At 46.0% G+C, this 23,622-nt stretch overlaps 1 protein-coding gene across 3 annotated transcripts in view; it reads left to right on the forward strand.

The window, feature by feature from the left end:
- Positions 1-23,622, forward strand: part of PPP2R2B (protein phosphatase 2 regulatory subunit Bbeta) — a 365,106-nt gene that overhangs the window by 254,868 nt on the left and 86,616 nt on the right. For all 3 annotated transcript variants that reach the window (XM_016202915.2, XM_016202913.2, XM_087815919.1), the window contains 2 exons: positions 19,631-19,728; positions 22,092-22,257. In XM_016202915.2, the coding sequence (XP_016058401.2) occupies positions 19,631-19,728; positions 22,092-22,257 (264 nt within the window). The remainder of the gene's footprint in view (positions 1-19,630; positions 19,729-22,091; positions 22,258-23,622) is intronic.

The raw sequence follows: 23,622 nt of genomic DNA on the forward strand, positions 1-23,622 counted from the left end.
ACTTTGTAGGGTTGTGGCCAAGAGTAGCTAATGAAGAGGTATACGTGGCTTAGTGCCAGGCACACAGTGGGCCCCCAATAACGTTTGTTGAGTGAATGAGAGCGAAGTGCTTCCCTCTCAATGTTTCCTATAAATGTTTCAGCTTAATGATCAGTGGGAGCTTCCACAGGGAAGGAATTGCCAAGGAAGTTCACCGGGTGGCAGCCCAGGCTCAGGCCCGGTGGCTTCTGATTATGTTGAACAAAATAGATTCAGATCAGTCTACTCCGTGCCATTGACACTGTGCCAATGAGCAGCAAAATGTGATTGCTTGTTGGGGGAGTGCCAGGCTCCGGATTTAGAAAGCAAAGCCAGTCCTACCTATTTCTAGCACCTTCTCCTTCCCCTCGGTGGGCGTTTCTTACCTCCGAAAGCGCTTCTGGACGTTTCGCCAACCCAGGCCCCAGATGTTTGAAAGACTTTCACAGACAAGGTAATCAATCCATTTGGTGGCCAGATGCTGTCTGGAATTTTTCCTACTCCAGCACTGTGAGTTTCTAAATTCATTAGAAACATAAATTAATTAAATCTAATCAACAGTGGGTGATGCAGAAGATTAAACAGTGAAAAACAAGTACATTTCCAACTGGGTCATATTAGGTGCAGAAAAAAACAGCTCCACTTTGGAGGTGAAAGTCAAGTAATCCTTCTGTGATCTGTGATATTCTCAGAAACCTTTGCCAAAGCTGAAGCCCCAGGTGAGGCTGTGGGGCTTTTTCCAAACTAAAGCTGCCTCGTGGGCCCACTGACTTTTGAAGAAGTAAAGGATGCGTTTTTCTGCAAAAGTTCTGGAGTGGTCTTATTTTGTTCTGCACTAGCAGGTGACTTCTATCATTTCTGCTTCATGAAGGGCCTCTGGCCATAGGTTCTGCAAGGACTATGCACCGTGCATAAAGCAGTATTTCCCAGCAGTATTATACAGTCAGCGATTTGGACGCTGAAATAAGTCCCCTGAGTTCAGGGTTCTTGTTTATCAATGCCAAATTCCCAGTGCCCAGAACGGTGCCTGGCATATAGAAGGTGCCCAATAAGTATCTGTTAAGTGAATGAATTGTGGGTGAACTTCTTTCTTACAGGATTTTTAAGACTTTAATTTGCCCATGTGAGTCCCCAAGATGGGAGATCATGTACAAGCTATTTCCAAAAAATGACTTTTTTACTCAAGGAACAGTAACCCATAGGTTGTATTTAGAGAACTCTGCTCTAAAATGTTGTTGTATAGAACCCCCATCCTTTGTCCCATCTCCTCCACCCTCAGGCTACAGGGAACTGGCAGATTCAGGGTAAGTGGTGAATTTGTGGGTTTGACTTCTAGGTGAGAGGCTATTGCTCAGCTCCGTGGAGAGGCCAACCCTTAGCTGTGGCGTTGACTCATCCTACGCTTCCATTTGCCAGCGCAGATGCGCGGCCTGAGGCTGTGTGGATAAAGGACTTGGTCCCTTGCATGCTGCCTTGTGCAGGTGGCAGTTTCCAGAGGATACCAGCGAGCAGTCAAGACCAGCAGCTGCTAACGCAGATGCCCCCAGAGGCCAAGTAACATCAACGATGAAAGCAGAGGGGCAGAGGAAAGCCTCAGGAGGATGAGTGGGAGCTGACATTCAGCCTCAGGGTTGGGGGTACGCTAGGATGTGGGGGAGTTGAGGTACATTCAAGATCTTGTGCCCTTCTTAAGGGGCAGCCCAGCTCAAGCCAGGATTGGCCGTGTGAAAATGCCAGCCCAACGGTGCCCATCTTTTTTCTTCTTTTTTTTTTTAAAGAAACTGAAAATCTGGATATTTTATATGAAACTTCACCACTTTTCAATGTTGGCAAGCTATTCAAAACAATTGGAAAACTTAGTGTGGGCCAACTTTGCAGTGCCAAATAAACCAGCTATGCAGGTCAGATATGACCAGCCAGTACATCGTGTCCCCTGGGCTGTTTGGGCCTATGCAGTGGAGTTGTGAAGACTTGCTCTGCCTCCTCTGGGATCCAAAGGAGTAATTCATTTGTAGAAATAACAACAAATTACCATGTGTACTGAGAGTCTACAATGTGCTAGGAAGCTCCTTATCTCACTTAATCTTCATAACTTCCCTCCAAAGTGGTACCATTCTTACTTCACAGAGAAGGAAATTGGTTCAGAGAATTCAAGTAACTTGCCCAAAGGCACGTCAGTGATAAATGACAGCGCTGAATGGCATCTCTCTGACATCTAAAGCGATGTTGTTAACCATCCGCTGTATTACTTCCAGGGAAAGCATTCTAACACCTAAGTGTGTCAGGCACCATTCTAAGTGCTTTGCATAAATTTCCTCGTTTCGTCCGTGGTATAATATCCTCCCCATTTTACAGGTTAGGTAAGTGATGGGAGAAAGGTTAAGAAATATACCCAAGAGGAGTGAGGTGGTGAGTGGGGAGGCTGGAGTTTGACCTGTGGTTGCGGGGAGACGGCTGCTGACTCCTTCCTAGGTTTTGATTATTTCTCAAAACCACGCCCCAGGGACGGCATATGAAAGGTGCTCAGCAAGTCGTTTTCAGGTGACACCTAACCTCATTTTCAACTGTGTCCACTTTGGGGATCCGGAGCCTAAGCGTGTGGTTGGTGCCTCTGGGGAGCTGCTATTTTAGCCGCTGGTCCATGTGGCTCCCTGACTCCTGTCACTCAAGCAGCCTTCGCTGTGTCGCTTTGCTAACTCCAGGCTTGCAGAGCAGAGACCAAGGGGCCCCAGAAGCTGGCTCAGCCGCTGATGAGCTGCCTGATGCAGAAATGCCTTTGCAGCGGCCTGGCAATCCAATTCAAGCTGTGCATTTGACCGAAAGAGTCCACTGGCTTAGACTTCTTGGCTTGGAAAGATCTTCGCACCCAGCCTCCGGTGTGCTTTCTTCCTGAAAATGGAAAGGGTGGGGGCTGGCTGAGACAAGGGCTCGAGTTTAAGGACCAGAGGGTGTGTATACACTTTACAGTGCACACGTCTTCATGTATAGGGTTAGCTGAGGTGGACTGAAAGAAGAACGCAGATTTCATTGGCTTAAGTTTTCATGATCTCCTACGTCTGCTGCACCCAGTTTTGCTGAAAACCCAATGTTTGTGTGTGTGAAAAGCAATAGTAGAAAGACCATATGAACCCAAGTGATCAGGCAACAACGATTACCAAACAGTCTAGAAAACTATACTTTCGTTAAACAGTGATTGTGTGTCTACTGTGTGTCGAAGCTTAGGCTGTGGGCCAGGGATACTACGGTGAACAAATCAGCTAAGATCCCTGCCCTAGTGAATTTTACAGTCTCCTAGGGAAGTAGAAATTGATAAGCACCCAAACATTTAATGAGGGTGTTTGATAGATGCTTTGAAGGGGGGAAAGAACAGGGGACTGTAGAGAGCAGTGCAGAACGACTTCAGAAAGGGCCTCGCCCGGGGAGTGCTGGTTAAGCGGAGATGTGAAAATGAGAAGGGGGGGGGTCGTTTAGGCAGAGAGCGAGCAGCGTGTTTGTTTTACAGACCCCAGCGCTGGAAAAGGCGCGGCATTTATGAGACCTTGAAGGCAGCTGGTGGGTGAGACTGTAGGAAAGGGGACTCGGGGACATGATTTAAGATGAGGTTTGGGAGGTAGGAAAAGGCTAGTTCACAGCATTTTCTTAGTAATAAATTACCAAAAGGTTGGATTACCCCAAGACTTCCTCAAGACAGCTTCTGGCGCATTTTACCGCGAAGATGATGTGTATGCATGAGACTGCGGGCATGCTGCGTCTGTACCGTCCGGGTTTAAAGGTTTTATCCCTTCTATTGCCTGATAAAACACTGACACTTGATTTTCCCGTGGGCTTTGCAGGAAACAATCACTGCATCGCAAGCAGTCGAAGCTAAGAACCCGCTACCGTGTGGGTTGGAGGGAGATTAATTTTGCTACTGCAGTTAATTCAGGGCGGGGCAAAAGTAGATGTACAGTTGTTTGCATGGAAAATAATACAATGATTAATAAAAATAATACAAGAATTAACTCTGTGTTTCAGGTCCTCACAACTCTAAATGTACTTTTGCCCCACCCTGTAGTCATTGGCTTCTGTTGTGCCCTGAGCTTTTCTATACTCTCCAAAGGCAATAACTTGGGTTGGTGGAATCAATATTTAAAATGTGTCCTAAAGCAGAGTTTCTTTAGAGACTCATATTTCTTTAGAGACAAAGAAATATGACCCTATCGCCACTCCTCACCCATGTGCTTTGACAAATATGATGGAGATGCTTCTGAAGTTGGCCTTGGTAGTTGATTCCTCAAGTACTGGTTTTATTTCAGAGATGTCCCAGGCTATGAGCCTACATAGTAATGAACCATTTTTAAAAATAAGCCGAGGGCAAAAATGAAGCATGAGTGACTTGAAGTTTAGGGGAGACGTGTCATAGGCATTACACAGGCCAAACTCAGCCATCCCATGAGAATCCTAAGTCTCCAAGGGTGGACCATTTATGTCATGTTTGCTCTGCACAGAATGAGGTCCTAGATACAGATAAACATGCCGTCTCTTAAAGAAAGAAAGAAATATGATTCTGTCTTCAGGGAACTTATAATCTAGTGAAGGAGACAACATACATACACTGTATTCAAGCCATCTGTCAGCATTTGTACCATAATCCAATATAAATGAGTCATACCCCATAAGAAGATGACAACTAGGTGAGGGAAGTTTCACATGGAAATTGTCCTTACTTGGTTTCTAAAAAAGACTAATTTCCAACTAAGTTTTCCTTTAGAAGGGAGGGGAAAGAGGGTAGACACTAAGAGCACAAAGTCCAGGTTGAGTATTTGTTGGTAGAGTCAAAGATGAGTAAAATAGGAACTCTGACCTTAATGCAATACATTTCAGTAAGGAAAATAGAGCAAGTACACACATAAGAGAAAATGCCACAGGCAGTAGGTGAAAAGTATAAAGAATTGTAGGAGTTGTGACAAGGGAGGGATGTTTTTTCAATCAGGGGAGCTTGTGGAAAGCTTCATGGAGGAGTGGTCCTGGCCTTGAAGTTTTTTTGCATTCATTTTTTTGTTGTTCAACCATTCAACAGGAATTTAGGAATTTTGTGCAGACCTCCTAACTACCAGTTCCTATGTGAGGTCCCCAGACTAAAATAGTGACGGTCTTGCCCTCAAGGAGCATACCCTGTAGAAGAGTAAGAGGTCAGCACTCATAAGGAATGGCCAGAATGTCTTAGGGGAATGAAATGGCATGAAAGTTGGTCAACAAAGACCATATGTGCTTAGGAAGTCCAAAGAGTTCAACTTTGCTGAAGTTCAGGTGTGTGATGAGGAATACGGAAGATAGGGTAGAGACGTTAAGGTTGAGCCCAGAAGATCTACCCTGCCAGGCTAAGAAATAAAGCTTGTAACTATGAGTGGAAGATTCAGGAAGGATCAGGGGAAAAATAGGAATGACAGACAAAAGAAAGCGGGGACCAGAAGTAATAGGAGGCAAAGGAAAGAGAGATAAGACCCAACAGAGGCAGGTCAAGAAAATGGGCATTTAAACTATAGAGTTGGGGTCCAATCTGAGCTGCACCATTAGCCTTCCAAACTGGGCAAGTTATTTAACTTCTCTAGGCCACCATTTCTTCACTGAAAAACAAGGGAAGATACTGAAGTCATGGACCTGAATGACAAATGACATAATATAGAACACAAAGCACAGATCCTGGCCAAAGTAGGAGTTCATTGAATGAAGATGATAATACAGATTTAGGAAGAGAGTATATGTAAAGGGCCCAGTGCTGTGCCTGGCAAGCCGTAGGCCAACTCAATGGATAGTAGTCTCAAAGAAAAACTGTGCTTTTCTGTTTGTCTAAAATCCAGCATAGTGTTCAGCAGTTAGTAGGAGCTCAAAAATATTTGCCCAGTAGTAGATACACAAGTGTCACATTAAGGGGAGTCATTTGGGCAGGAGATTTGAATTTAGTAGTCATTAGCATGTTGATGGTACCTAAAGCCACAAGGCTTCCATTACAGAAATGTTCCTGAAACGCGTGTAAAATTGTTGTTTTTGTAAATTGCCCATTTTAAAGGCAGTTGGAGAACTTGTTCTTTTCAAGGCCGTTGTGAGTCATTTTGTAAAGAAAATTACATTATAGTTTATCTTTTGAGTAAATCTCTCGATCCTGCGTTAGAATTACCTCATGTCAAGTGCTGTTGTATCAGGTGAATAAAGTCATAACTAAAATCAAACTCAGAAAAAGAAAAATTGTGCTTTTCTAAACTGTATACGACGCTGATGTTTTTCTGAGACTGAAGTATGTCGGGGCCAGGTTAATAGCGAGTTATTTTCGTGAGTCGTCTGCAGGACAGTTGCAGCCCTGTCCCTGTAGCCACACTTTAATAAAGGAAGGTGCGGCTCGAAGACTTTCCCCTTAGAGACCGACTTCCTGGAAGGGAGGCCTGCAAATCACTTGGAAGGTTCCTGGCACCGTCGCCTGGGTCGGGCCGTCTGCAAAGTGTCTATAAATCTTCCCCGGGGCGGGATGAGAGTGTGGGCATTCTTCCCCTCTGACAGGCTTGTTTCTCTCCATAGTAATAATGGGAGGGATGGTGAGTGCCCCGAGAAAGGCCGTAAGGAGGTCAGGCTGCCCATGGGGAAGGGTCTGGTAGTGGACGGCTCGGCATTTTACAGTGTAAACAGGTGAGCAGCCTCCCGCCGGGCGGGCGGAGAGCAGGTCATGGCCTTGACCTGGAGCCCAAGCCATAGAGCCCTTTCTGCTCTCAGCGGAGGAAGGATGGAGGAGAGAGAGGGGGAGGGAGGGGGGGAGGAAAGGAGGGGAAAGAGGGAAAGGGGGGAGAGGAGAAGAAAAGAGAGGAGGGAGGGGAAGGGAAGGGGAGGGGAGGGAAAGGGAGGGAAGAAGGAAAGGGAAGGGGAGGGGAGGGAAAGAGAGGGAAGAAGGAAAGGGAAGGGGAGGGGAGGGGAGGGGAGGGGGTGGGAAAGGAGGGAAAGGGAGGGAAGGAGGGAAGGGGAGGGGAGGGAAAAGGAGGGAAAAGGAGGGAAGGAGGGAAAGGGAAGGAGGGGAGGGAAGGGAAGGAGGGAAGGGGAGGGGAGGGAAAGGAGGGAAAAGGAGGGAAGGAGGGAAAGGGAAGGAGGGGAGGGAAGGGAAGGAGGGAAGGGGAGGGGAGGGAAAGGAGGGCCCTGCCGGGCGTGGCTCAGCGGTTGAGCGTCGACCTGGGATCCAGGCGATCGGGGTTCGATTCCCGGTCAGGGCACATGCCCGGGTTGAGGGCTCGGTCAATGACTCTCTCATCATTGATGTTTCTCTCTCTCTCCCTCTCCTTTCCTCTCTCTGAAATCAATAAAGATATATTTTTAAAAAAGGGAAAGAGGGGAGGGGAGAGGACAGGAGAGGAGGGAGGAAGACACAGAAAGATAACCGAGATGTTTTCCATTTGTAGTGGCCACGTGAGCCTCTGAAATAGTGATTTATGGGAGAAGCTCTTACCAGGCGTTTGGAGGATTCTGTGGCGACAGGGTGTCAGTGGCGTTTTTCTTCCTGTCTTTGGGCCGAGGGACGGCGTTGAACGTGTGCAGGTTCTGTGTCAGCTGTTAATGATGGACCCGTCCGGGTCGCTGGCTCAGGGACGGTTCCTTCTTTCGCCCGCTCGCTCGTCACTTCATTCATTCAGCAGCTGCGCCCCTGCTGTCCCCGGGCTGCTGCGCCCTTGTCGTCGGCGCACGCACGTGCTGTGGTCCCCATGCCGTCACAGCGGCGCCCCCTTAGCCCTGCTCTCCTTACCACTTTCTGCCCCATTTCTTTGCTACTCTTCGCAGCGAAACTGCTTGAGATGCAGTCTGTGCTCATGGCCTCTAGGTCTTCTCCTCCCGTTCGTTCTGAAACCCGCCCCAGCGCTTGCACCCCGACCGGTCCACAGCAATGGGACTTGTCAAAGTCAGAAGCGACATCCGTGATTCCAATCCCCCCAGGTCAGCTGAAGCCTTTGCCCGCCTTGCGCAGGGTGCGACGTGCCCGGTCACCCTCTCCTCTGCACTGGGCTGGGCAGCTGATCTTCCTCTGTCTGTCTGGCTGCTCCTTCGCTGGTTTATTTTCCTGATCCTTCCTCTCCCCGCCTTTGAGGGGCTGGAGTGCCCCCAGCTTCAGCTCTTTGCCCCCCCCTTCTTTTCCTGCGCTCACCCCCTGAGATCTCCTCCAGTCTTGCGGCTTTAAATACCACCTGCAGCGATGCTAATAGCGCCCACAGTCATGTCACCAACGCAGACCCCTGCTGGCCTCTAAACTCTCACCTCCCCTTATCCACCCAACATCTTCACTTCTAAACCTCTGGTGCTTCACACGGAAACAGGATGTCTGGTCTTCCCCAAAACACCTGTTTCACCTAAAAACTTCCAGTCTCAGTGATGGCAGCTCCATCATGCCAGTCCCTGAGGGCAAGATCCTTGGAGTCATTCTCGATCCTTTTCATTCATGCCCATAAGCAGTCCATCAGCACACCTGTCGGTCACCTCTCAGCATGTGCCCAGAACCTGACCGCCCCCTCCACCTCCCGGCCAGCCCCGGGGGCTCGGCCACCATCGTGTCTCACCCAGATCATCTCGGCCTCGGCCCTCTACAGTCAGTTCTCAACGCAACAGCCAGACAGATGCTTGTCAAATGTCAGGCTTCATCACTTCTCTATTCAATACCCTCCAACAACCTTCCATTTTAATTTTTCTCACTTTAAAAAATGGTGATAAAATAACCGCACACAACATTTACCATTTTTGACCATGTTTGAGTGTACAGGTCAGTGATATAAAGTACTTTCGCGTTATCCTGCCCGTTGCACTTTTAGTAAAAGCCGAGGGGCTCGCTGTGGTCTACAAGACTGTATTATCTGAACCTCTCATTTCTGTTACTGCATTTCGCCTGGTTTGCGCTGCTCCAGCTGCACTGCTCTGCTCACATATCCATGTTTCTCTCTTAGGGTCTTCCCTTAGTGTCTGGGGCACTCTTCCTGTAGATACCTACACAGTGAGCTCCCTCATCCCTCATCTCCCTCAGATCTGCTCTGTGATTGAAGGGCTTTAAAGCCTAAGCCTCCCTCCTACCTCCAGCACTCTTAACCTCCCTTACTCAGCTATATTTGTTTCCCAGAATACATAACATTTGGTGCAATTTATTATGTTCGTTGGTTATTTATTATGTTCATTGGTTATCTTTTTCACAATATCTCTGTTGTGCCTGTTTTGTTAATCGATATATTTCCAATATCTGGAATAGTGCCTGACTCATATAGGTGTGCTCAATGAATATCTGAGTGAATAAGTGAAGCTATGAATGAGTCTGTCAATGTTTAGTCTTTCTGATTTTTCTACATTTTATGTTGTTCATTGGTATCTAAACTGCTACGTGAACATGAAAGAAATACGATAGGTTTTCTAAATATTCCATTTTCAGTGGTTAGAAAAAAGTAAGGATGTACCATAGTGCCTTTACCTGATGAATATTTATTAAAGGTTGGGTCATGCTGGTGATGAAAACCAACAATAGTTTATTCTGTCTTTTATTGTTTACCTACTATGTGTAAAGTATTATATGGGGGGCTTTAAAATATACACATTATCTGAGAGAGAAGGGGGGTGAAGGAAGGAAGGAGGGGAGGCAGGAAAAGAGGAAAGGAGGGAGGGAGGGGTGGGAAGAGAAAGAGAGAAATGCTAAGTGACTCATAGAATTGTATATGGCACTTTGGTTCTAATACTTTCCATTTCCTTGCTGAGACCATTGAAAAACCTATCGTAGCATAATACCTTGTAACTGTCAGCAGCCTCTTTATGTTGTTTGGCATGGAAACCTCATGGTTTTAGAGGTAAAATCCAGATCCTTTCCTACCGTAGTCTTCATTTATTTCTTTAGGCCCATCTAGAGTTTAGCAAGGGGATAGATTGCATTTAGTGTTCAGTTTGTCCTGTAAAGAAATACAAAGGATTTCTTGACTGCAGGGATCTGGATAAGATGTGAGTGACCTTAAGTTTCCGCAGTGGCTTCCATATTCCTCTAGGTCAAAACCAGGATTCTCATCCTGTGGCTCAAAGATGTCATTAGAAGGTCTTTGAACAACCTGTTCTCCCAAATTTTTTACTGTATCCCAGTCTACCACAGCTTCCCAGTTATCTGTATTGAAAGCTCCTTGAAGGCAAAGACCAGAAGTGTTCTGTTTATCAGCTTACCCCTGGCACCCAGCCCAATGCTATGCACACAGTAGGTGTTCACTGAAGACATTCCTGGAATCCAAGGCCTATTTGCTTAAAATACACTTTGGATTGTCTCATTGCCACTTGCATGCCCACCCCCAGAGAGCACCATACTCTAGTGCCCTCACTTTCCCAGCCCATCTGCTCTTTTCCCTCCCTGTGATTCATAGGACCCTAATCCCAGGCCAGTGCTACAAAGGCTTTTTCGGATAAAACCTGTTATTTACTGATCCATCTATCTTGTTCTAAAGTCATAAACATTCTTCCAAACAAGAACTTCCCCTTTCTTCACACCCCTTAAAAATGGGGTCTGTATTCAACCAGCATAAACAGTGTTCTTCGGGGCTTTGTTTAGGGTAACCAATCTGCATGTGTTGGTCCACTTTGGAGTGGGACCTCCGGCTCCCATTCAGTGATCTACTAAAGAGAAAACTTGAGAAGCATCTGTTATACATTAAGACCCTCAGCTAGGCACTGAAGGTTCAGTGGTGAACAGGGTCTGTATGGAATTTACAATGTAAAGACTGAGAAAAGCATTTAAACGGGCTCCTTTACAAACATCGCAATAAGTGCTCATGGTAAGTGGTGATAACAGTGATGAAGGAGAAATGGGGTGCAGTGAGGCTGCATCCTAACGGGGGTTGTCTGGGTTTGGGGAGCAGGCACACAGGCTTCCCTAAACAAGTGATATTAGAGCCAACCCGCAGACATGGGGGATTTTAGCTTCCACAGTGCGGACACCCTGTCTTACTGGCTTCAGAGCATCTAGCACCACCACGTTTTCGAGCAAAGATGTGCTAAACAGGCTCCACGTTAAGTGTGTCTGGGTGGCAAACTGCCTGCCCTGGCGCTCCTGTTCCCTGTAGATGTGACGAGATTTCCCATTTTGGACCTGGAGCCCCACTGACTTTGTGGTCAGCGGTGGATGCCCCATGTCGCGTAGATAATAGATCTGAATGACTGACAGAGTCTGCATCGCCCGGGCAGTTAATTACTCCTCTGCTTTCTGAAAGAGTGGGTGACAGATGGTAGACACCTCGACAGCAGATTCCACTCTGAGCCACAGGGCTTGTGGTTAGTAGGCAAGTCTGGGCTGCAAACAATTTCCCACTGGATTTTTTCCTACCTAGACGACTTATAATTTTTTAAACCCCTTTGCCCTTTAGGCAAGTTTTGGTCCAACTACAGGAAAATTCTCTTTTCTCAGCTCCTATGTTGCAGAAACATGTTTTGAATGAAAGGTAGTCTCCGTCGACCCACACAGCCTGGGTTGTCTCCACCCTGGTTAGTGCTGGGCATCCGCTCAGCACGGGGAAGCTGCATGCGTTTTAATGGGAACAGCATGGTGTTCATTACTCACCTGCTTCCTACCATCTGGATTTTCACAGCTCAGCAAGCATGGTGGGCTTCCTGCACATTCGCAAGGAGAACTTGGCTCCTAAGGAGGGCATGGCTAGGTCCCTTTGAAGTCATAATTTTATGATGGACAGCGTGATTAATTGGAGGGGGGTATGCTGTCTTAGTAAGCTGCTTTCATCTTTGAATGGTCAAAAAGCAATGCACCACTTCCACACAGGGGAAGGGAGATAAACAAACCACCTCAATACCTGTACTGGGAACCAAACAAGTGCAAAGAAAAATTGGCTGTGTGGTAAAGAGAAATGAAAATGTGCGTGTGAGAGTTTGTGCATGGAAATTCCAATCCAACATGCATGAATAATCTGGTCCTGTGCAAAGAGGTATGAGGAAAACAAAGATGGAAATACACATCTATTGCTATGCATTTACATGCAAATAACAAAAAAATAAAACCCTGTGCTTTAGCAGTGGCTTAAACCACAGGTTATCTGTCATTTAACAAGTTCAGATAGGCTGTCTCTATTTGTAGTTCAATGCTATCATCAAAGACATTGTCCTGTTTTTTTCATGTCATATGCAGCCTCTTGGCTTTTTAAAGTCTTTAGACTTATCGCCTCATTGTCACATGATGGCTGCCCCAGCCTCACGTATCCTGGCCACATCTAACCACATACAAAGGCAGGAAGCAAGGAGGAGTCCATGCCACCAGAAGGTGTCTGCTTACTTGCTTCCCGCCTTTTATCCAGGGGAGAAAATTTTTCCAGCAAGTTCTGCCTCTTTGTCCCCCTGCAGATTTTCCTATATGCTTCATTGGCCAGATCTGGGTCACATGGCCACCAGTAGCCACCAGGGAGGCTGGGAAGCAAGTGTCTGCATTTTTCAGCCCCTTCAGTAGGAGGCAGGCAAGGACAACAGACACTGGCTAGAAGTGGCCCACCAAGAGTGGCTGCCACAACGCATTGCCGGCCCTTGATGAGCTTGGTCGACAGGGGCAGGCTGACCCATTTCCTAGCACTGTGCTTGTGGTTAAATACAGTTGTGATAAGAATTGGGGAGCGGGCGGCTGGACCCTTCTGCCTGCCTTCTTCAGGTAAGAGGGATGCCAGCGCCAGGTTCAAGTTAAGAGCAGTATGCAAAGAATTAATTGTATTCAAATGAAAGGAAAAGAATTCGGTATCTACATACCAAACACTGGTTGGGTGACAAAGGAATAAGCCTGGATGAGAGAGTGTGTGTTGCTCACAGAAGGTCAGGATAGCAAGCAGATAGCATGTGTGCTGCCTGTTTCCGTGCCCCTGGCAGACATGACTAATCGATCACAGCACTCCCCCACCAAGCCTGGCTCTGACCTCGGAGCTCCTCTCAGGAGGCAGCTTCTCCCGGGCCAGTGTGTCTCAGTGGCTGGGCATCGACCCATGAACCTGGAAGTCAGGGTTCGATTCCCGGTCAAGGTATATGCCTGGGTTGTGGGCTTGATCCCCAGTAGGGGGTGTGCAGGAGGCAGCCGATGGATGGTTCTCTCTCATCATTGATGTTTCTATCTCTCTCTCCCTCTCTCTGAAATCAATAAAAGCATTTTTTAAAAATGAAGTTAATGCTGCTGAACCATGGACTCAAACATAGCCCCATTGAAAGACAAAGGGCAAAGAGCAAAGGACAGAAAACTTCATGTATAAACCTAGTTTGTGTTGCAGGTTGGCAAAGGGATATTGATGAGTTGAGCTCCCCACCAGTCTAAAAACAATGGTGATAATATCTAAGCAGTAGATTAAAACATAAAATCTTTGACTCTGAGAGGGAGAAAAATGACCGTTGGCTCCAAATTGAGTTGAGTCATATCTGAAGAGACCAGTAGTTTTAGGCTCTGTATTGGCACAGTATTTTTAACTTTTGGAAGCTCTTCTATGCCTGTCAGCTCATTTTATTTTCATAATTTTATGCCTTTTGGAAAATCATTCACTACAAAGGGGCACGGTGAAGGCATGTTTTGGGGGTGGTAAAACTGTTCTGTATTGTGATAGTGGTGGTGGAAACACATTTTTGTGCCCATTAAAACACATGCCACCAAAAGTGAATTTTACCACGTGGGAATTAAAAAAGAAATTTTTTTAAAGTTTAAAAAGTCACCGGGATAAATGCCCAAATCTCTTATTCAGTTTGAAAACAAATTAAAATTGTTTACAAGTAAAAATTGCACATGTATTTATGGTCATGGTGAAAATTAGAAAATACTGAAAAATTAGAAAAAAAGACTATAAGACAATAAATTAACCATCCACATTCTACACCAAAGCAATGTCATTTTGGACTCACTCCGACAGATCTTTTTCCTTTTTTTCCCTTTATTTTCTTTAAATATTTGTAGATTTTTAGGAGCTGTTATGTCCAGGGGGATTAAACTGTGAGGGAAATTTCATTTTGTATTTTAAGCATCTTCTTGGTATTGATGGAAGTTTTAGTAAGTGTATATTACTTTACCAGTTCAAAAAAGATATATTTTGAAATGAAAATACTTCAACAAAATTGCAGTTACCTTACATACACTTTTGTTGCCTGGTTCTTTTTTTTACTTTTACAATACATCAACAAGGCCATTTTGGCATATCTTCCTTGGCCATAATCAGACTTCATTTTTCCCCCCAATTTGGTAGGAAATATGCTCCAACCCACTATTTGAGTTATCAAAACTTACCAGAGAAAACCTTAGCTAAGAAAATGGGTATTGACTTTGGACTATGAACCAGAACTCAGAAAGGAGTCCACAGTTTTATGTAGATGAAAGGAATATTTTTAATCACCCCACCCCCACCGCCATAAAGCCTAAAAATCCCATTTGTTTAATCCACAAAGTCATTGCCAACCTAGCTAGAAGCCCCTGTGTAGGGATAACAAGGGGCAGACATGCTACCTCCCCTCACTGCAGGGCCCATCGCCAATGAATCGCGGCCCTTCAGGCTGGAAGGGACCTTCCAAATCCCCCTCATCACAAACTTTCTGGCAACTCCCCCCATTTCACCGTTGCCGTCGCTGTGAAACCGTCTTCCGTCCTTGCTGATGTCCTTGCCTTAGCTGAAGAAACAGAAAACCCTGCCCAGAGTCTCCCTGACCATCAGAAAGAAAGCCAAGTATTGAGCAGGAGAAATTAGTCAGCTGATACAGGTAGGGCCAAAGACTTTATATTACCTACCAAATCTTTCTGAGATGGAAGATAAAATATTTAATGGGTTCTGAAGGCTAAATTGCATTACCCTCTCATTTCAATCCCTGTGTCTATGATTGATGCTGAGAAGGCCGGTTCTAGTGACCTGGCCTCGTCCCATCAGAGGACTTGGGCTTATGTCCTCTCACTTTATCCTGAGTCATCCTTTGGTCAAAACAGTGACCCCTGCTATTTGAATTGGACATCACCCGGTCATCCCGGGGCCTGCCTCAGACTCCGGCCTGGCGTGGGACTGTGGGCAACCAGGGCATGGGCCATCACGTCAATATAATTGCCAAGGCAATTTCTATTATTCAAGTAAATGGAGGCTTGACGCATGGAATTACCAGTCTGGGGCCTTTGTGGGACGCTGAGATTGACTTTTAGAAAGAAAAAATTGGTCTTAGCAGTGCTCATTGAACTAGAAATGGGGTTACGGGGCCACCATCTTGTGGAAATTAAATCAACTCAAATAGATGTAGAACAGGGTAAACATACTTCCTTTAAAAATCGTGCCAGCTACATTTGTTTTTAGTCAGAAATGTGCACTTGGTCCACACGTCTACAGAACAGAGGGAAAATGCCCTGTTTATAGTTTTTTATTCAGCGTGGAAGGCTGGGCATTGAATAAAATCGTGTCGTGGAACTGGTCATTGAAAGGCCAAAATCATGTTGAACTTGATGAGCTCATTTCTGTTGACCACGATTTCAGATGAACTTCTCTCTAAGTTTGATAGTTTATTGTTCTCACCATATCCCACTTCTATAAAAGTTGTTTTGCCTTGAGCAGTCCAAGTTTCCGATTTAAACTGCTCTACCAGAGAGCACGAGGCAAACACAGGAGAGTGTGGATCAGAAGTCTCGGTCTCTTGAAGCTGGAATGCGGATGATTCATGAGTTTTGCATCAATTATTAAACAGCCATAGATGAAGATACACAGAGATGGATGGGGCAGTAACGTATTCGGGTTACACCTACCGGCTTAGCAGTGATAAATGGGTCAGGAAACCGGAAAGTTCAGAACAGGCATTAACTCGAGCTGCAGTGGCAAAGGCTCTGCAGGGAGGAGACAGTCGCGAGATATAAACAACCTGCTCTGCAGACCAGCTGGCTGCGGGATTAAAATAAAGGCGGGGACTTGGCAAGAGGACCAGGGAATTTCAGCATCCTGCCGTGCCAACCACCCCTTCTCTTACAAGGTTCTTGAGGGCAACGTAGCACAAATAATGATAACACTTGGAAGACAAAAGGGCATTTTTATTAGCTGGGACCCTGCCTGATGTCCCCTAATGCAGAGTTCTAATAACACTGGCTTGGGTCACGCGGCTTAGACTTGAGCTTGAATTCTACTCAGAGAGACAGAGAGACTGTGTCTGTGTGTGTGTCTCTGTGTGTCTGTGTCTGTGCTCTTTCTCCCATGCCCAGCTATTCCAAATCCCCAGACCTGGCCTTTGTGTTAGGTCCTGACTGGGTCACAGACCCCATTTGCCTGGACATGTGCTCTCTAGTGGGCATTGTTCCTTCGCTCTTTCTCCTTACATGACACAATTTTTTGTTCTTACGTGTGATAAATACTCTGTGTGCACCTCTGTGGTTCCTCATGATTTAAAATGTGCTATAGCTTCCAGGCAACAATTGCTGTTAAGAGGGTCTTGGGACAGTGCCTTAACCTGAAGGTGTTACTCTCATGGTAGAGGCTGTGGGTATTTTGGTAGGTGGGGCCCAGTGGTCTTCCCTAGCAATTTGAAACACTATGGACAGCATGCATATGTGGAAGACATTTAGCAAATGCAAAAAAAAAAAAAAAATATTCCTTTATAAAGGCCTAGGGAATTGGTGGGTAAAAGTAGATGCAGCGGGCAGAGTGCACTTGCAGAAGCCTGAGTGCAGGAGAGCAGACGAGTTATTTTTGAAGATGGTGATTGAAGCGAGGTGGGGGGGGAGAAGAGTGCTGCACAGTTGAAATGACTTGGAGGCCAGGGACCGTTAAGCTGACGTCCTCCACAGGGCCTGGAAAAAATGCTTCACCGACTGGGGGGTCGATTCCTGTGCAGTGATGGGTAGTTTAAATAAGTGAGCAGATCCTTGCCTGAGAATTATTGATTTTAAAAAATATCCTACCTTTTTTTGAGCTGTGTGGACCTTAAAGGTAGGAGGGGAGGACATTTTTACAGAGTCTGGGCAAAAAGGTAGTGGTGAGAGAGAGGTTGGCTCCCTTGGAGTGACGTTTTCTTGGAAACAGCCAGAGGCTGACCTTGGAAAGAGCTCCCTGACTCTTCTGATTCCCAACTTCACCAAAAGGAAATGCCCATGTTTGGTCTCAATGTGTGGACCCTAATCCCCTCCCCCCCCCCCCCCCCCAGAACCCCAGGGTCTGTTAACTTTGCTGGGAGAGGAAGGACGGAAACCCCCCTAAGCAGCATCTTAGCCCGAAAGACGCTCGTGGCACGGCTCGCCCCCACGCCTGGGCTCCCCCCACCCTCTCGCGACTCCCACCACCTTCCTCTCCGGGAGGCGCTGGTGTCTTCAGCAGTCCCAGAGCGCTGACCACTCCTCAGTCCCCGACAGAAGCCCCAGAGTGAAAAGAAACAGCCACGTCTTCGTTAGGTCCCACCCAAGTCAGGGAGCTCCATGAGTGGCCAACCCCATTGCTACCCACCCACGGAAGAGCCAGAAGCAATAACTACAAAGGGTGTCGTGTGTGTGTGTGTGTGTCCCCCCTCCCCGCTCTAGTGCTGTTCAACCAGGGCACCCGGAGGCGGCTCCGATGCCAGCCAGCCACCCCCCTCCTCTGCAGGGGACTCAGACTGTGACCGAGAGGTGGGCAAATCACTCGCCCGGGCGGCTGGCTCCCCAGCCCTGCTAGGCTTTCTCCCTGCTTGACGGGCGCTGTTTAGCGAAATGGGCCGTCGAAACTCGCACGGGGAGCCGAACAGCCAAGTGGCTTAGCTCTGCTTCCCAAGGTAGCGCTCGCTGGAGGGCTCCCCCCAAGGGAGCGGCTAGATCCCCTTGAGATCATCCATGAGGGAAGGGGGTGGTCTTTTCTGAAGGAAGACTGGACCAGACATCGGAAGCTGGTGACTCACACACCATCTTCAGCCCATAGACAAGATTATATTGTTTTAATGCCCTGGTGCTGAAAAAAAAAGAATTCGTTGCCCATTTATAAAACTTAAGAGATTTTGCATAAAATCCTGAATTTCCAACTTCTTGAAAAAGATCAGAATATCCGCCAAAGCTCGCAAGAGTTCACGGCCGCAGTCGGCTTAAGCTGAGCAGCCAGTTGTCCCCTAAGAGGGGACACAGGCTTCCTACTTCACCTGTTTCCCTCACTCCATTTTACCCAGTGGTCCTGTAGAGCTTTGAATTTGCCATCCCTGGGGTCAGTCGTCTAAGAGGCCGAAACAAGAAAATCATGAATTGGCCCTGGCCGGGTGGCTCAGTTGGTGGCGGGTTCGATTCCTGGTCCTGGCACATACCTAGGTTGCAGTGCACACGTGTGGGAGGCAACTGATCAATGTTTCTGTCTCACATCAATGTTTCTTTCTCTCTCTCTCTCAAAATCAATAAAAATATATCCTCGGGTGAGAATTTAAAAAAAAAAGAAATCATGAATTGTCCTTTTAAATGTGCCCGGCTTGAGAGTGACTACGGCTTGTGCCTTACTCGTTTCCCTTCTGCACAAAGAAAATAGAAGTATTTTCATATGTGGGCAGGGCAGTTATATGCCACGTGGAGGCTTGTACAGTACTTACCCGAACAAATCAGGCCTGCAAAGAAGATCCTGAAAGGATGTTAAAGTGAGAGCTGAGATGTGAATTGGTCAGGGGTAATTGCCTTCGTTTTCCAGCTCACTGTTTCCCCTCTGCTTTCCTCACGTGGACATAATCTTCAGAATGTTCCTTTGTCAAAGGCCATAGTCATAATCCAGCCCCCCCCCCTTTTTTTTTTAACTTATTTGAACTCTCAGTAGCAATTGTTGGAGCCCTGCAGGGAAATAATTGCACAAGAATTAACCTCTGACATTTTTCTAAAAATAGCCCTAATAAATCCAATTCTAGGTAATTTACCTGTCCGTATTTCTCCGGGGTAACCAGTGTTGAAGAAAAGCTTGGCAGGCTGGCATTCCTTCAGCAATTATCTGTGATCGGAGTTCCTGGCGCCTGTGTATTTTCTCCGTTTGGAAATGCAGGGCACAGATTGCCCTCTCCCTCTGACCTCATGACCCTGTTTTCTCAGCACCCCTCTCCTGGGGTTGGAATAAGGCCGTGCCCTCCCAGAAAGAAAGAGCATGGGTCAAGCTGGGGCACTGGTGGGGTCTGTCCTTGAATTTCCAACTTGCAGAGGTTGCCGATGATTTTGCATGTCTGAGCGTCAGGCATCCCAGCCTGGCTTCATCACAGTCCCCAGCCCTCATATGCAAAGCCACCACTGAAACCTGTTTGGGGACATGCCTTGGTGTAAGAAGAAAGGGAAATGCAAAGAGGCCGGGAGTGGGTACAGGCTCTGTGGCTGGTAGAAATTATCGAAGAAAATTGCCATTTCCCCGAGCCTTAGAGAAATTCATTTTCTCTTGCCCCAAATAAAAGGGCCTGAATGTGCTTTTCCCTTTTGTTCTCACCAGATGTTCCAAGAGACCACAGTGCAGTGTGGGCGTCTAGGAAATTTACTTTCCAAAGAGCCACTTCTAGTGGCTCTTAAAATATAGAACATAAAACCCTTGTAAATTCCACGGCAGAGACAAAGCCCTAAGCCCTTAAATGCACAGAAAAGTATGTCTATTATCTATCGCTTCAGAGTAAGTGTGCAGTTACTTAAATTGCCTTTGTCTTCTCTTTGCAGCTGACATTATCTCTACGGTAGAATTCAACCACACTGGAGAATTACTAGCGACAGGGGACAAGGGGGGTCGGGTTGTCATATTTCAACGAGAGCAGGAGGTAAGTGGCAAGTGAATGCAAAATGCCCCTTTTCTTCCCCTTTTTAGAGAAGGCCTCCTGCTGTTCCTTAATCCTCACAAGTCGCCCTTAACCTTGCTGCTTTGCTAGCCAACTAGAGACTGCCAAAAAGTCATTCACATCAACAGTTCCACCTTCCCACTCATAAAAGCACCTGAAAATAACGCCGTTCCCGGGCACAGCCTTATCTTTTCAAACCTGGGCATCACACGTTCTTGGTCTCATCTGACCGCCAAATGCCAGGGGTGCTTTTGGAGCATAACACCTCCATTTGGAGTGAAATTTCTCCTCGAGTGACTAAAATGAAGTCTCCCCTCAGTTCAGGTAGCTCCTGCAGAATATGTAGGAGAGAGAAACAGTTCTTTGCCAACAGATGTGAAAGGGACAGCTTGGGTCAGTAGAGAAGAAAATGATAGCTCCCCCAGCCGAAGAGAGTGCAGTCCCACAGAATGGCATCTGAGCGATGCACAGGGCACAGGCTTTACTGCAGGTGACACTCAGGTCCCTGGAGCTGAACGCTGTATGCTTTCCGAGCAGGAGTTCTAATTTCCACTGAATCGCAAAAAGCCCATTTCTTCCTGGGACTTGGGTTCCACTAGGAATTGTTTCTCTTTTTCATATAAATTGAGTTTTGGGGGTGTCTGCTTCTGTTCTGTCAGAATGGAATTATGGCCCGGTTTGATTTCCTTGGCTCCCCCTGGCATGGCCCTGGAGCTTCCAGCAGGCCGGCCTGTGTCCTAGTAACTCTCCCATCTGCCGCTGTCTGCCTCTGAGATGCGCCCAGCCCAGCGTGGGGAGGCCCAGTGCAGGAGGAAGGCTTCACCGGAGACTTCCCTAGCAATTTAAAGCCTGCCTTGTGCCTCAAAGCCATTTCTGTTCCACCTCCCCTCAAAATAGGAAAGCCTCATTTAGAGGTGATATATTTGGTAATTGCATATTATTTGCAATTAATTTCTATAAGGGCACCATAATCCCTTGGGGTTCTGTAGAAATTCAAGCGTTCAGCGTTAAGTCAGGCGCCCAGCCTATTCCATTGGCCCTGGAAACCGGGAAATGTGCTTGGCAAGTAGGAGCTAATAGCTCTTCGTGACCTGGAATTTTTCCTGCTTTTCCAGAACTGCCGAGTGCTAATTGGTCTGGCACATCCGACACACACTTGACAGTCTGATTTGGATGGTACCAAATCAACAACTTGGATAAATTTATTGTTAAGGTGGACTGTCTCTCTCCGCAGCAGGCAGGCTGGTGACAAGTATCAGTCGGCATTGCAAGTCCTCTTCAAACTGATTTTCAAACCTTCTTCAATTTCTAAAAAAAAAAATCCCATTAGGTTCATAGTGATGATAAAGAGGAACCGGAGGAGCTATTTAGCATAAATTACCCAGGGCAGCATGTTGCCAGTAATATTCCGACCCACGTTTCCCCTTCGCTATTTATAGGTTTCGCCTATTGTAATTTCCTGAAGTATTTGGGAAGCCTGATTCATTAGTAGAATGAACAGGGACCCATTTTCCAAAGGAGGGTGGTTTAGTTCAATAAAAAATAAACGTCCGGGATAATGACCTGCAGTTAAATATTGAGCTTTGTTGCGAGGCTTAGGGTTGAAATGGACACTAAGCCTGAGAAACGAAGCCATGTGACAACACCTAGGTCAGGTGTGTTTTCCACTTCTGTGATGCAGATGTCATCCCATGCCCTTGTCTGTTTTGTTACCCATGTTAGAAAAAAAGGGGTAGAGGGGTGGAGATCTGATGCCCAAATCCACTATTTAGAAGTTGCGTGACCTTGGAAAACATCTCTGAGCCTCTCTTGTCCACTTGCTTGCCCTGCCTACCCCTCAGAGATTGTGTGAGAATCTGGTGAGATTTTTAAAGTCCCATGAAAGATACAGATTCTATAACTTTGAACTCTTTGCAAGGGATTGATTGAAGTGTATACGGGCATGAGCGTGGGATGGCTTACGCCAAAGGTGTTCAAGACATCCATTAGGAAGCAGAAAGAAAATATTTGGACTTCTATTTATATTGACTTTTAAAATTTATATTGCTTTTAAAATCATGCCCTCTTTCAACTTCTGTTTCTATGTATATGTTATGATGTGTACCATATAACAGAATTTCATGTATATCATTTATAAATACATGTATGCTGGAGGTTACTAATAGTCACCAACAGAGGCGCACGGTCAGATGCTTTGGAGGCCTCTGGGCTCAGGTAAAACTTGTGGCTCTCATGGTCCTGCCCATCCCATCCCAATGATTCTGCTCAAAAAAAGAAGAAATTGGTGACTTTGCAGGTGGCCTATGTGATTTAATCTTTGGTGTATTTTTCCCCCCTTCTTACAGAGTAAAAATCAGGTTCATCGTAGGGGCGAATACAATGTTTACAGCACATTCCAGAGCCATGAACCCGAGTTCGATTACCTGAAGAGCTTAGAAATAGAAGAAAAAATCAATAAAATAAGATGGCTCCCCCAGCAGAATGCAGCCTACTTCCTTCTGTCTACTAATGGTATGTGCAAATGACTTCTCCTGCTTGGTATTTTCAGCCAAATCGTGTTTCAATGTCTCTTAGACCCAATTTTCCTTCCTAACCTTGCAGGCTGTCAAAAAAAAAAAAAGTAGGAATAATATTTGCAAGATGCCTAGCCGGGTGCCTGGCGCAGAGTGGGCCCTCGGTCAATAACAGTGATTCTTTTTAAATATCACACATGTCTGACCCAATTATGTGAGACCCGTTATCTGCAGTTTTCCACTCACGCAGATGACTTCCAGGTGCTTCTGGAATGCGATTTCCCGTCTTAAGATTCACTGAATGTTATTCTGGGAACGCGCTTCAGGAAGCTCGACATGCAGTCCTGTGAGCTCGGCATGCTGAGTAGAAGTTTCTAATCCCTGGATGTCTTTGGGGGGTTTTCAAGCAGATGCCTGCAGCTCTGACACATTCAAGGTCTCCAGCACAGGTCAAGAAGGGGGAAGGACCCTACCGAAGAGCTGATGAAGAAGTAGTTTCTGGCTCTTTCTCCCTCTGTTCTGTCCTAACACCATTTGCTGGTTTGGGGAGAGTTGATATAAATAGGCCTGAGAGAGAGGATGTTGGGGGTTGAATGGAGACCCAATTCCATATTAATTTGGTAAGCCTTTATACAGCGGAATTACCTACCCGAAAGTTTCTTAACACCCTTGCTGAAAGAAGCCATCTAGGCTCCAAACAATTTAGAGGAAAATCATATACTAAAGGGTGCTAATTGGGTAGCATAACAATTAAGAGGATTAGTGGATGGAAATTAAACACCCTCTCCCAAGCAAATAAGCTGGAGCATGATTCACTTCATTGTGTGTGAGTCTGTGAGGAGTATACATTTAAATATGAATTAAAAAGCTGGGGATTTGCTACTTGCCCATCCCCAGCATTTATAAAGAAAGGGAAATGGTCACATGTCAAGTGAAAAATGTAAACTATGGATATAGTATGATCAAACATATATTAACATTTTTAAAGACTAAAACACACCTAAGGTTTATTACGATTAATTTTTATTATGTATTACGGGTGGCTTATAGATTTGTTCTTTTTATCATTTTTATTTTCTCAGTTTTGACTATGAGTTTTATTTTAATTTTATTTTTAAGGAGGGGAGAGCAGATTAATGCATATGAACCAAAAATCCCTCAAATATAAAGCCAGTGTACAAATCTGAAAAATGGCAATTCTGATACAGCCAGTTTAGACTTATCTCAACATGCCCAGATTTCCATTTGCCTGTTTTTCCAGATTCAAAGAAATTTAATTCTTTCTCATAACTGTATTTATTGTTGTTTTTTTTTTTTACTCTGTTTCTTGAAAGCCAGACCATGAATTTATTTCAGTTTCTTC

Source organism: Miniopterus natalensis, chromosome 4 (genome assembly GCF_054644295.1).
Source record: "Miniopterus natalensis isolate mMinNat1 chromosome 4, mMinNat1.hap1, whole genome shotgun sequence".
NCBI lineage: Eukaryota > Metazoa > Chordata > Mammalia > Chiroptera > Miniopteridae > Miniopterus > Miniopterus natalensis.